Here is a 15,287-nt window from a genome sequence, read left to right as displayed (position 1 = left end):
TTCAGGCCTGTGATTTACTTCTTGTTCCTTTTGTGATTCTTATGTCTTTTTATTTCTTTGAGAACATCTGTTGTGTATTTTCATCATGTCTGTTTCCCTTTCTCTGTAACTGTGCATTTCTTAGACTGCTTCTTCTTGTCTCTCTTTGTTTTCTTGCTCTCACTTACTATCTATTTGCACTGTCTCTGTCTATGTCCTTGTCTCTGTTTCTCTCTCCCTTCTCCTTGTAATGCTTGACTTGATCTGTTTTTTTTCATACAAGCTCCTTTACTCTCACCCACCATCAGTCTAATTTTCTTTATAATCTTGTGAACGAGTTTGCTTAAAACTAATGGTTTGCATCTCAACTCACACCAAGTTCCATTCACCCTTCATCCCTGCCCAGCAATATCCTCATTTTAAACTTCTTACTTTTGTCTTCAAATTTCTCCATAGCCTCGCCCCCATCCCCCCTTTCTCTATAAGCTCCAGCTTTCCATCCCTCTGAGACTTCTGCACTGCTCCAATTCCAGCCTCTTGGGCAAACCGGAATTGCATCACTTCATTAATGGCAACTGTGCATTCTACTCCCTCAACTTTGAAGTCACCTTCTGAACTTTTACATTTCCCTGTCACTCTCTCATCAGTTCAGACAAAGCCATGAGACCTGATCCAATATTTTGATCACCTTCTCTAATATCACTTTATATCCTCTGATTTTGGATAACTCTATGAAGTGGCTTAGGATGAAGTACTATGTTAATAGCATGAGATAATAAAAGGATTTTCCTCTGTCACTTTGTAGCCATTTTGAATTTCCATGAGTTGGAAACTGAATAAATGTTAAAAGATAGACCTCACTTGAATCTTACCATTCAGCTTGTCACCTGTTTCTGCTAATAAGTGGCAGTGTTCAGTAAGGAAGGATAAATATCAGGCAACTCTTAGCTAGTAGTCTGGGAGATCTTGTGGGACTGGGGCTATCTATCTGGCATCAGGAAGGGAAGATAAGGGATCCCCAACTGTGGGATCTATTGTTATGCCCATAGCATTTTGAACATGTCCTGATGATAACCTTGTTAATGAGCTTCCCCCTCATACTCTTCCTTTCTTACATTGCTTAAGTGGGAGCAAGAGTAGGTCATTCACCCCCCTAAGTCCATTCTCTCAAATGTTCTCTCACTATTTTACTCTTTTATGACCTTTCTCCAAGTCTCTTACTCATTGTTTCTCCCACCATTTCTCTCTATCATCCTTTTTCATGTCATGAATAAAATATTTGTTGGCCCTTTAGGCTCAAGTTTCCAGTCAACATGATGGAATCCAGGAATTGGCTGAAACTGCACGATAGCTCAGGAAATATTAAACAGAAAACCAGCCACTCCTACAACCGCTTATATTCATACACTGGTTCAAGACTGAGTTAGACCAGGTTTGGCCTTGCACACAAACTGGATTAAAATTGTTAGGTTCTGCTGGTTACCCTGGTTCAAAAGGCTCTTCAAGTAGCATTTAAAAACCTTGGTTGCACAGGCACAATTAGGCAGATTTTAAATATTTATCTTCGTATCAAAAAACTTCATAAGAAATTGAACATGGAACATCAATGAAACTGCTAAGTTGCATAGTATGGTTATTAAAGATTTCCAGTAATTTTAGTTAGTCTCAATTGGTAGAATCAAACTTTATGAAAGTGCTTTGTTAGTCTTTGGTCAGGTCTCCTATCGTTAGACAGTAGAGGCAGGCCAACAATTACTTTATTCATGACAGTACTCAAAGGTTGCAGTTGGTGCTCAGGGTGTGATTAATGGTCAGTGGTGGCGAGGTGGGTGAGGTTAACAAATCAACGCAGCGGATTGGTGGATGGGGCACTGGCACAGGTGAGGGTCATGGGCTTGTGTGAGGGGGTGATGGGATCTGAAAGAGATCCAGATAAGTACTCACCATTAAAGGGACCTACCTAAGATGGGTTCCCAGAGCAGCTGGGACTTGCTCAAGCAGTTTTCCTTTATGTTGTGCTGAATCAGACTTCATAGACTGATGAGACAGCTTGCTTCTGCATGAGTGTCCTGCAGACAGAACATGCGCAGTTGAAAATTCCAGCAGTGGTGTTCAGGCATGTATTGCAATTTTCATCAAAATTGGACTGGATAAACAAAAGAAATTCTTTTTGAGCTTTATTAAAGAGCTGCACCAGGTTATCTCTCTTAAGTACATTAAGGCACATTTTCTTAATGAAAATAATTAAACTATTATGTCCTATTTGCTATTTGCATTAGTTCATTGAAGAATTTACATTTGTGAGTATGGAAATGAATTTTAACAAAACTTTGAACTGCAACTGAATCAATTCAATTTCAAACAATTTTGGGTGCAATCTCATGACTGCACAAAAGCCTGAAATACTGCACCTTTATTCTTTCTTAATCTTTTACCTTATGCACATAGCTTTACTTTCAATTTCTCACTGTCAGTCTGTTTTCCCCATTTGACTGCATGGAACAATGGAATTAATTGGCACAATTAAAAGACAGATATATATTCCAACACTATTTTCAGTTCTACCATTTTAATAGGTTTTATTTTAAGGGAATAAAATTGTGGATGAGAATTTATCCCTGAAGAAAATCTTGGCCTTTATAATCATTATTGGCCATCTACCCAGTACACATGGTGGAAGAGACTTTGCCAATGAGAGATCTTGAAAAATATCAAATGACTATTAGGAATTGAAATACCCTAATGACTGGCATTATCATTCATTATGTACAGGATCCAGTGGGTACAATTGCTGTCTTTTGTTTTCTGTCAGACTTCAACACTGAAAGTGATGTGTGCATGATAGCATAATGAAATCGGCTGAAGATAATGGATTTGAAAATATGCAGAAAACCCTTTAGTGCATTTGGAACAGAACCAAGCCTACTTTGAAAGAATTGTCCCAGAATATATTAATGAATTATTCGATCCTAAAGATTCTTCTTTTTAATTCAGAATTTTGAAGTGTTTTCTAAATGTGAGACTGAAAGTTCAACCTTTTTTTTCCCTTGTTTCCCAGTCGGCCTCTTTCTATAGCTCAGGCTGTTCTATCTTGTCGATGTCACAGCCATGTGTTGGATATATATATTGCCGCCCCCACATTTCACATTGTCTTTCACTCAGGCTTAACAATTGGAAATCATGCTTCGTATTGCTGGCAGAAGGCCGATGGTCAGAGATGTTATATTATTATTTTAAGTGCAGCTCAGGCATATGTTGAAGGGTGTGTTTTCTCCTCTGACACTAGGAAAACCAACTAGGGTGCTGGATATAGCAACAGGGAAGACATTGTCTTAATCTAGTGCCACTGCACCTGGTGTCAGTGAAAGGCAGCTTTTATGATGGGATTGTTGTAGTTCTGACTGTGGGCGTATCTCTCTGTCTCTCAGTGCTTGTTTGCACTTGTCCTCTTGAGCCCTTTCCAAGAATATAAAAATATAAGGAACAGGAGCTAGATAAGATCAAATGGCCCTTTGAAATTGCTCTAATATTTATTAAGGAGATAGTTGAGCATTTAACTCATCTCCACTTTTCCCACCCCCATTTCCCTTGAGTCCTTTGGTCTCCAAATACCAATTGATATCCCTCTTGAATATATCTAAAGACTGAGCATCCATAATGCACTAGAGGACATAATTCCAAAGATTAGCAGCCTGCCTGGTGATGTAATTGGTCCTTATCTCAGCCCTATTTCACTGCCATTTCATTCTAAGACACACTGGCCAAAAATACTCAGTGAACCTAAAATGATCCATTGGATAGATATAACGTCATCTTTGGCCCCATGCTGCAGACCACAGTTATGCCCAAAGTCCTAGACTTCATGCACAAATAACTGGGCTTTGCCCATTTTTGGGTTTGAATTTGTGTGCTCTCTGGCTTTGCTGAGGGTAGGTTTGAGGATTGGGGATGGAATGGTTGTAGAATTGGATGCCAGCAACATGGATGGTCAAGGGGATGTCTGGGGGTGGGACAGATCAGGAATTAGGGAATGGGGCCTGCAGAGATGAATGGACAGGAGGCTAGGGCAACACATCAGGGAATCAGGGCCTGTCCTCAAGCAACCACAGGGGGAAGGGGGCAGAATGGAATTGGTGGATATTGTGGAATGGGGCGTGTGCAGTGCAGCAAAGGAGATTATGGAGGCTGACTGATGAAAGTAATGGACTTACCTGGCAGGTATCCCAGTCCAGTGGGTACTGTGCTCATGAGACAAGACTGACCTGGCTTGGTCTTGAGATGATGTGATCCAACTTCCTCTACAATACTCCAAAAGGATTGTTGCACAGGGAATGATGTCATCCATGACACAGAAATTGTGTAAGGGTTGAAAAGTGACTATACCTGAAATGCCCTATCAGGTTTCTAGGGTGATGAAAGATGATCCGGAAATGTTTGTTTTAGCATTTCATTCTAGAAAAGAAATTATTTTTCAGTTGTGTAACACTGAAGACAAAAGAGTGTTGTGCAATTGAATTTCTAGGCAGCTCGCTCTGCCTGCCCACCACCCTGCCCCCACCCCCAACTTTCTCTCTCCTGCTCTCTTCTGCCTTCTAGTTTTCTCTGTTTTTCTCACTGTCGCTCTGTATCCAGGTTCTGCCACGTTCTCTTGTCATCCCTCACCTTCCCTCTACTCTCAGTCTCACTTACTCATTCTTTCATGGTTCCTCTCTTTTCATCCACCTTGTTCTTCCTCATTTATTCTTTCATACTTCCTCACTCTCCCGCTCTTTATCTCACCTCTCTGACTAATTTACTTTTACATCATGGTTTCCACTTTTATATTTATTGCCAGAATATTAAAACATTGATGTAAAATTGATCTGTCAGTTATTGTAATACCTTTACTAATGTGTTTGCCACTAAGACTTCACAGCATAAAATCAGGTCAATGCTTTCTCTCATTCACTTATCCTAGGGATTCCAAAAATATGCATATATAGTTTTACAGTAATTACTGTTTCCACTTCTCCCCTTTAGTAAAAGTGGTTCCTAATTTCATTACTGGTATAAGAAGACTAAAGTTAAAAAGATTACAGGAAAGGGTAAAGGAGGGGTTTGTGTCATTGTTGGTTGTTGATTATCTCAACAAGTTGGTTTCAGCACTGTGAAGAGTCATTTACTGCACAGGGTTTGTACAATTACTGCTTCACCATGCACATTGAACAATTTAAACACAAGTATATTATCTACTGAACAATGTGTTACATTGGGAAAATAGTGCATCGAATATAGAGAGGTGTATGCATTGCCATGTATGATAAACTATAATTACACAGGGAGCTGTGAACTCTCTTTTGTACAGAAAGGTAACTGTAAATAAGAAGAAAATGCTTTCAAATGTATGGCAATTAACAGTAGAGTATGAGATGTGATCCTTTTTATATACAATATATAATGAATTTTGGTTACCTGGAATATTGGCATGGAAGTCGCTTCAGTTATAACTTTTAATAGAACATGGAACATTACAGCACAGTACAGGCCCTTCAGCCCACAATGTTGTGACGACATTTATCCTGCTCTAAGATCTATCTAACCCTTCCCTCCCACATAGCCCTCCATTTTTCTATCATTCATGTGTCTATCTAAGAGTCTCTTAAATGTCTCTTATGTATTTGCCCCCACAACCTCTGCAGGTAGTGCGTTCCACGCACCCACCACTCTCTGTGTAAAAAAAACTTACCCCTGACATCCCCTTTGTATCTTCCTCCAACCACCTTAAAATTATGTCCCCTCATGTTAGCCATTGTCACCCTGGGAAAAAGTCTCTGAATTGGACAAACATTGGAAGGGAGAAGGTTTACAGGACTAGGAGAAAAGAGCAGGGAAGTGAGATTAAATGATTTGCTCTTTCAAAAAGCCAGGACAGCCACAATGAACCAAGTGACCTGGTCGTTGTATATATGATTTCATGTTGGGTGACTAATGGCAAGGACTGTGACGTCGGGGCAGTAGGGGTAGAAGGTCAGGTCGTGAAACCTCCAGGAATTCCTCTAGCCAGAGTTAGCAACCTTACTCCCACAGGTCCATACAACATTAAACGTTCATCAGCCGCGATTTAATGGTGGTGTGTTTGATTCTTCACTCTAAGTCAGCCACTTCTATTCACAGTTCCTAGGTGAAGCTGTTTTACATCATAACAGTGAGCTGGGAAGTCAGGTGTACAGATTGAAAAGTGCTGGCAGTTTTGTTGTGAAAGTGAATATATAGTTCCAAAGATTATTTCATTCATGGAATTGTCAATAGTTTGGCTTTAAATTACAAATTGTGCCCTAATACAGTATTTTAGGTTTAAGGGATCCAATTTGGAGTTCTTGTGCAATACATAGATGCATATAATTCACATTTATATAGTACTTATCAATCCTTGGGTCATTTCAAACAGCTTGAAAGCTAATGATTACTTTTGAAATATAGTCACTGCTGCTAAGTAACAAATATATCAGGAAATTCATGCATTGTAAGTTTCCACAAACAGTGAGACAATGACCAGACAATTTGATGGTCAAGGAATAAATATTCACGTAGTAACATCTCTGGATGTAAAAAGTCATGACAAGATAGTTTGTTTATACCTTAGGAGGATTCTTAGGATAGAATTGGGGTTACCTGAGTTCTTTAAAGGATTAAGAGATTATGCACCTCAGGCGTTATATGACGGAAACAGGGACATTTAGCCCGACCAATCTATGTTGGCGTCCAAAGATTTCCCAGCTTCAAGTGCATACCAAGTGACATCACTCCAGCGATAGGTGCAATACAACAACTGCAGGTGCATTTAAATAGTCAGGCAAGAAAAAGGGGGTTCCTGAATGGGAAATTAGTGGGTTTAATGAAATGAGCAGAATTGTAGCTGGACTAATGCAGTGCTATTGGAGTGTTTTCACTTATCAAAAGCCACTCCTCACTTTAAGGGGACATCTATATCTGTAATTACTCTGTCAGCTCCCAAAGGCTGAAAAGTTCAAAAGTTGAGAAATCCTTTGGATTTATGACTGGCAACATGGTGAAACTGATGGGAGTAAACATTTTTTACATGCCACAAAGGTGGGATCACATAGCCATAAATTACCAGATCACAGCTAGATAACAAACCTTCGCTCCAAACCACACTGTGGCAAGGAAGAAATGGGGAGCCAGCTGAGAAGGGAATTTGTTTCTCCTTTTGACTTTGGCTCAGATTCCATGCGGCATATTTGAAACTTGGGCAGAGGATTTTGAATGGGCCGTGTGTTTGACAGTGTTAGGCTTAAATCTGCAAGACCATCTCAGAAATAGAATGGCCTCTTGCATTACAATAATTCAATAATGTAACACCTCTCACTGATTTAACTAAATAGAAATACATTGACAGCAGAGTAAAATTCTCTGCACTGAGACTGAAGGAAAGCCAAGAAGTTATTCCCATTGAACTATTGCTGCGCCATTAAGGCTGGTTGGCAGATCTGAGCTCTATCCAAGGCCAGTGGACACTAGCCACCACCTGCCAGGATATTCTAGTGACCCTGGGAGATGCCGTGGTCCCCTGACATTTAGAATCTCCCGCCAACATATATTCTCCCTGCATCTTCTCTCCTCTGTGGCAGCCAAATGTGTATTGCTGTTGTTTGTCTGCTATGTGCCTTTAAGGACTTGGCCACTTCTCTGATTGCTATGCAGAGGCTAATGCATTGAAGTTCTGAGGGCCCACAAGCAACTGTCACTTTTGCTTGTAAACTACCCTAATGCTGTTTCACACTGGATCATGACCAAAATCATGATTTGTTCCAGCAACTTGATTTGGCACTAGCTCTAAACACGGCAGTGTCTTAGCACACCAAAAATGGGTGCATTTCAATTTCTAGATAAGGTGCTCTTCATCTTGTTGTCTAGTATTAAGCAATCTCAGGCTAGCAAGGACATAGGATGAGGAAAGAACTAAAAAATAGAGCCAGAACAGGAGTTTGCACCTGGAAATGGGAGGGAAAGGGAAAAATAACAAGAGTTATAGAGTCACAGTATGGTTACAGCATGGAAGGAGGCCATTCGCCCCTTCAGTGTGTACTGGCTCCAATAAAGAGCAGTGTAGCCTATCCAATCTCCCCATCGTCTTCCATTAGCCTCCTCAATTTTCTTCCTTTTCATTTATGTATCCAACTCCCTTTTGAACACTAAAATGGAATCTGCCTCCATACAGGCCATTCAGCCCATCATATCCACAATGACCAGGGAGCACCCACCTGCCTTAGTCTCATCTTCCAGCACTTGGCCTGGAGCCTATGCCTATGTGAATCAATTGCTCGTTCATTCCAGACCTTAATCATTTGTTGTGTATAAAAATTACTTCTCTCATGTCATGGCAGTAGGTCAGGTATGATTCTTGACTCCTGCCCAGGATCATGGTCAGACTGACCTACTAATAGCTTGTAAAAGTGTCGGCAGCAGGGGTGCCAACTCTGGTTTGGCATATTCATGGAGGTTTCATCATTTGACCTCATCCCATCCCTAATTGGTCAAACAAACATGTCAATCTTCATGGTGTACTCCCTCGACTCACGAATCAGATAGTGAGCCTTCTCTCCATTCCTCAGCTGGATAATACTGGTTAACCCATCAGACAATATTTTTTAGACCATGCATTTTCCAGTAAAACTGAAGTGTTGAAAGAAAATTTAATAAAACCACTTTTTTTTAATGCCCTGACTTTGTTCCCCCTGGATGTTACTCGGAGCTACATCCTGGACGTCAGCCTTTAATTTCCAGAGAATCCAGATCAGTATTCGGAGTCCTGGTCAACAGGCTGGAAGCTTGTTGCTGGGCTTTTCTGGGAGTGGTACTGATTCTCATTCACTGGGCGAACACATCATAAAATTATGCGCTGGGCATATATGATCCTGAGAAACATACCTTGTGAGCAGGTGGAAAACTGCACTGTTACATTATTCTGGAGAGCTGTTGCCATTGGCTGTACAAAGAAGAAGCAACTTTATGAGGAGCCCACTAATTATCAGTTACCACAGGTTTTTCACTTTTAATTATCGTAAAGACGTAGGAAGGTTATTACCAACTGAAAAATTTACTTCAATCTAATCCAGTACCATAAAAAAGTGAGAAGAGGATAGAAATTATTTATGCTAAGTTCTAATCCATTTCTTTGTCAATACTCCCATGCCCATTCTCCTCCTGACAATTTTGAGTACACCACAAGTACAAGGACAACTGTGCACCACCGTCCTCCACCCACTCCACCTCTCCACAGCTCAGGCTATTCTTCAAATGTAAGTCAAGTCAATCAGTGCGGTCAGGCCAGGGGAGGACATCAGACATTACCTTGTTTATTCACCTTCTGGCATACTTAACACTTAAATTCAGTTGACGACAGTCAGGGTCTAGAATCCAACTGTGGTAGCAGCATCAAATGTTGACAAACTATGCACACTTAACGCAGGATAAGTTGGGAGTCAAACTTGGACTTCTGATCAGTATGGTTCCATGCAACACAATTTTGGAAAGTGTGCAGTGGAAGTTTATGCAAAGCTGACAACAATTGCAGAACTTCATCTGGCTGGAGAACCCAGGGTTCTTCTCCTTAAAGCAGAGAAGGTTCAAGGAAGATTTAATATTAGTGTTTCCTATAGGATAAAATTAAGAGTAACTGTTGCCTCTGGCAAAGGGCAAGAGACCAGAGAACTCAGTTTTCAGGTTATTAGAATGGAAAAGAAATTGAGTAGAACTTATTTTACACTATAGGTAGTTATGATGTGGAATGTGATATTGGAAAGGGATTCAATAGTAACTGTTAAATACTTGAAGGGTTATAAGGGAAAAGAGCTGAGGACTGAGATCAACTGGGCAGGTCTTTTAATGGCTGAAGGACCACTTTTCTGTGCAATAAAATTCTATGATTTATATTCTGGAAGTTTTTAACTTGCATGCATGGTGAATGTGCTGAACTGCAAGGGAGGAGATCATTCATTAATTTTTTTTTACTGTTATCCCCTTTTAGGTTTTAAGCCATGATGGTGGAGTCTGCATCAGAGGCAATACGAAGCACTTCAGCCAATCAGAATGGAGTTAGTAGTTTAAGTAGCCAGTCAGATGGTGGAGGGCGAGAAGGTAGTTCGAATGGGGATGCAAATGGTGAAGTGAGTCCCGTGGACCTGTTGCATTTGCAACAGCAGCAAGTTCAGGTTGGTTTTGTTATTCTTACTTGTTAATCTGCATATAATATGATAAACTAATGAGCCATGCTTGATAAGAAAATGACCCGGTCTCCTGAGGTGAGACAAATTCTGCACCAGGGGAATATGTACGGTGACAGACCTGGTCTCTTGCATGGCATCACTTCGTGAAGTGTTTAGCAGTCTGCAATTATGGCCCTCTGCTGGGAGCTCACACAATGATCGATTACCTTGGCAGGATAGCTAGGAATGGGTTTAAAAATAATGAAACGGAAACCCAAGCATGCTAGCAATGTTTACCCCCTCCTCCAACTTCCTGCCACTTTTCTTCCTTTAGACAAGGATAAGGATAAATTCTCCATGGTTTTACATCCATTGGGTTTTAGACTAAACCAATGAGAAATGTCCCAATGTCACTGTTGACAGCATTCTCACAGTCAGCAGAGGGTAGAGACTTTTGCTCTATCAGTCTGCCTGGCTTCAAGCCCAGGTCCCACTAGCTTGGGGCCAATGTGGCAAGATTTTTCAAACAGACTCAAGTTGAAAAGAACCTGGAAAAAGCTAACACAAAGCCCGATGGAGAAGTTTAGAAGGAATGTGTGCCTTTTAGTTTAGATCCCTTAAAACAAGAACTATTTTGTTTTCAGTGTCATTCAGTGTAGAGGCCTATCCTCAAAGGAGGTTGAAGAATGAGAGCTGTTGTCGATAAAGTATATAAAAGTCTTAGAGGCCTGGCAGGGTAGATGCTGATCCCTGGCGGGAGAATGTAAGACTAGGGAATCTTTGTCTCGTTATAAAGCATTTTGGACAGCAGTGAAGAAAAATGCCTTCATTAGAGGTCTGGGAATCTTTGAAAATCTCAGCCTTAGAGGGCCATGGATGCTCAGTTATTGAGTATGCTGAGGTCAACATATCCTTGGACATTAATGGAATCAAGGTATCTGGATTCAAAGTAGGAAAGAGCAGCTGATGTAAAGGTTAATTGATGATACTGAATGCTGGAATAGGCTTAACGCCGAATCCTGCTCCTGTTTCTTATGTTTTATGATTGGAAAGTACATGAACAGAGCCTATGTTGTAGTTAAATAGGGACAGTAAATGATCCTGTGTGTGATGTATGTTGATAGTTTTTTTATTCCGCCTGATTAAACTCTGAAAATGTTCACTCATCCCTCATCTTGCCTTTCCAACTGTCAGAATCTTCCTTCCTGTAGGTGTGATTGGATGATACCCAAGATTAAGATCAGTGAAATTTGTTAAAGTTTATATTTCACTCAAACACAAACTCTGGACTCCTACATTTCCTCCTATTTACCTTGAACTGAAGCCAGGGTCAAATCTTGTGAGTTGAATGCTCAGATCTGTTCCGACATGTCTGAACCAACAGAGATATATTAGAGTAGTTCCTTCTTCTCTCTGTTTTTGTTTGCAGTCTATGATAGAAGGATAACCCCTGACTGAAGACACCATCCTTAAGCCAGAGGTAGTAACTACCTGATCCCATTTCCTAAAAATGAGGACTCTTCCCCAATTCTGAAATCTGGCAGTGAGTATGTTAAGTGAGAGAAGACCTATTTGCAATCTGATGCAGCAGACACTGTTATTTCATAAAGTTGACCCATTTAGTTCTGCAGAGCAACAAAAGGATGGGCAAAATGATGTGTTGTTCATTGGCAACTTTCAGGAACGCAGAATGTCCCAAGGTACTTTTTGACCAATGAGCTACTTTCTGAAGTGTAGTCACATTTGTATTGCAGGAAACACATTGGCCAATTTGCACATAGCAAGATCCCACAGGTCCCATGAGATAATGGTCAGATAATCTGATTTTTACTATTGATCAATAGTTAAATATCAGCTGGGACACTGAGACGAACTGCGCTGCTTTTACCCAGACCAGTGTGTCTGGTAATATGTTTGTCCACCTGAGAGAGCAGATGAGGCATTAGTTTAAATCTCTTTGACAGGAGCACATCTGTAAATGCATCATTTTCTTTACATACGAGACTTTTTCCCAAGCGCCAGGTGGGAAATTGAACCACAGCTTTCCTGTATAATTTTCTACCTCACATGAACTTTGAAGTTAAAAGAAATGATTATCAGATTTTTTTTCTCTATTGCCTGTTCCTTGCAAGTGAGTGATAGAGTGACAGGCAATGGTCCTTGGGAGATTATTCTATGTGGAAGGTACTAAGTAAATGCAGGTTGTTATTGTTGTAGGAGTAGCATTAAATCCTGTGGCATCAACCTTTGGGACACAAAGTGAGAATGAAGGTTAGCAAATGATTACTTGAGGTGAACTATTTGACTAACAGAAGTGAAAGCCCTATTATCATTTTTCCATTTAACCTCCAGGACCTCTGAGACTTGAGCCCAATGCATTGAAAGGTCACCTTGACTGCAGGCCGAGATGTTGGCCAAGTATTTACTCAATATTTTGCTTTTGTTGGCTCTTTTATTCTCACAGTCTGGGGGAATTGAAATCTGAATGGATCAGCGTGCAAATTGTGACAGTGGAGGATGAGTGATCATTATTTAAACAGCTGGCTGCTTTTTTACTGTGAAGATCAGTGACAATTTTGGATTTCTCCCATTTTATTCTGCTGGAATGTGATGGTATAATCATGGATTGTAATATTTGTCAACAATCATTTTTTGCATTGCCTTATAATGGTCAAGTAACCATCTCATGACATTATTTCTCTGCCCACAATTAAACTGGAGTAGTAGGTAATGCAGATTTAGAGATACTTAGATTACGCACAAGACTGTTCAAACCTTAAAGCAATAAATAAGGTACTTCTTCATATCCTTGCTGCTTGTAGAATCATCTTGGTGATTATTTTGTGATTATTCTCATGAATAAATTAACTCTTCAAAATAGAACTCTTCCTCAGTCTTTCTTTCACAAATCAGATAAAAGACAGAGCAGCTGCAAACTAAAGTTCACTCCACAGAGTCCATCAAACAGTCCCAGGGCAGCTACAATACAAATTCACACCCCATCCCATACTTTTTTTTAATCTTTATCTCCAGGACCCTTTTTTGTGTTTTTTTTCCTATTTGTCTTCTTTTTAAATTAAAACTTTATCCTTGATGTCCAGGATGCACTCAAATCTTTTGAGGTACACTCTGGACCCACAAGGTTTCCAACGAGCCAGTGGATGTGACGTGTAACCTTGGAAGAGGGCGAATAGTTGGTCCAGACAGGCTCTTTGACGGCCTGCTGCCTGGGCTGTGATTGGTGGGCTTGGTTCAGTCCAAGGGCAGGTGATGCAGAGATTCCCAGATCGACCTGCAGCCTCCTCATTGTCCCATCAAGCAATCCCCAGAATGAGTCTGACATGGAGTCAAGTTTCCTCTAAACTGTCCTGTTAAACACATCCAGGACAGCGGTAGCATTGGTTAGACACAGGGTAAAATTCTTGCAACTCTGTCCTACCAAACATTTCTGCTACACTGCTGCATCAAACTCTCCCAGGTCAAGTAGAGCACAATCAGCTGTGGGATAAACCATCCCCTGTTCACCTCCAGTGAAGAAGGGTGAATATTTTCTTCTGATTAATTGCCTCTGGAGATGGGGTGTATTCATACGGAAATTAAGTGTGAACTACCTTGGCCCTAATTGGCAAAACAGACTATTCTCCCACTAAAGGAATAATGTTGACAGTGAAATAGAGTAAACTTGGTGCTAGTGAATGACCATTAATTTTATAACTGCCCACTTTTACTTCCACCAAAGTCACTGACCTAACTATTCAGTTGCTGGCTTGACAGCATTATAGAACATAGAACACTACAGCACAGTACAGGCCCTTCAGCCCACAATGTTGTGCCGACATTTTATCCTGCTCTAAGATCTATCTAACCCTTCCCTCCCACATAGCCCCCTATTTTTCTATCATTCATGTGTCTATCTAAGAGTCTCTTAAATGTCCCTAAATTATCTGCCCCCACAATCTCTGCTGGCAGGGTGTTCCATGCACCCACCGCTCTCAGTGTAAAAAAAAACTTACCCCTGACATCCCCCTTATACCTTCCTCCGATCACAAAATTATGTCCACTTGTTTTAGCCATTGTTGCTCTGGGAAAAACTCTCTGATTGTCCACTCGATCTATGCCTCTTATCATCTTGTGCACCCCTATCAAGTCACCTCTCATCCTCCTCCTCTCCAAAGAGAAAAACCCTAGCTCGTTCAACCTATCCTCATAAGACATGCTCTCCAATCCAGACAACATCCTGGTAAATCTCCTCTGCACCCTTTCTAAAGCTTCCACATCCTTCCTATAATGAGGTGACCAGAACTGAACACAATTATGCAAATTAAATCCAGTTACTTCCAGACTGGAAAGAACTGTAACAATTTCTGGGTAGTTTTGCACCAGGTGGCAAATTTAACCAAGCACTTGCAGTCACAAATCTTGTTTGTGCCAGTGATGAGATTTTCACGTCAGCCCCATATAACATGATATCATTCCCAGTCCAAGGTTCCTTTACAGCAATGGCATTGAAATTAGGTCACGTTGTTCTAAGGTACACTTGTCATTGGGCATTCCCTGAACAACTATAGGCTGTCATTATCCTAGAACAATTTAAAGGAGACCTCTCTGAGCAGGTCCCAGTCCTGCACTGGTAACCCAACTCAAGTGGGTCCCCTTTGATATAACTCTTATGTGTTCTCCTTCTGTACTGTATTCACCCACCCCCAACTAGATGACAACCCTCAGCCGACATCCCCATCCATTGATTATCCAATATGATCAGCCCCCATGCCACCTTCTATCTCCTGCCCCCACAACCATGATCCACAATACTACTTGATACTGATTAGCCTTTCCCCCTTGCCCCTACTCAGTCCTCAGGCCTTGAGCAGATATCTGTCCCATAATCACCAATCCTCTTTTCCTCATGATTCTTGCCCAAGCTCCATTCAGAATTCCTTGCCCACAGGTCCTGGTTGATTGCTGACACCACCTACCCTTCTCAGGTCTCAATTAGACTTCCAAAACTCATCCCTAACACTCCAAAGCATGATCAATTCTCTGATATATTCCTCTCCCCCCCACATCCACCTCAAACCCAAGTAGACTTCTAACTCCTGATCC

The 15,287-nt window shown here is 40.9% G+C and overlaps 1 protein-coding gene across 2 annotated transcripts in view; it reads left to right on the top strand.

The window, feature by feature from the left end:
• Positions 1 to 15,287, top strand: part of foxp4 (forkhead box P4) — a 310,618-nt gene that overhangs the window by 71,411 nt on the left and 223,920 nt on the right. For both annotated transcript variants that reach the window (XM_052034375.1, XM_052034376.1), the window contains exon 2: positions 10,007 to 10,190. In XM_052034375.1, the coding sequence (XP_051890335.1) occupies positions 10,017 to 10,190 (174 nt within the window). In that variant the 5' untranslated portion in view covers positions 10,007 to 10,016. The remainder of the gene's footprint in view (positions 1 to 10,006; positions 10,191 to 15,287) is intronic.

This window comes from Pristis pectinata, chromosome 20, assembly GCF_009764475.1.
Source record: "Pristis pectinata isolate sPriPec2 chromosome 20, sPriPec2.1.pri, whole genome shotgun sequence".
In the NCBI taxonomy this organism is placed as follows: domain Eukaryota; kingdom Metazoa; phylum Chordata; class Chondrichthyes; order Rhinopristiformes; family Pristidae; genus Pristis; species Pristis pectinata.
The sequence above is the reverse complement of the archived record's forward strand: the minus strand, read 5'-3'. Positions and strand labels throughout refer to the sequence as shown.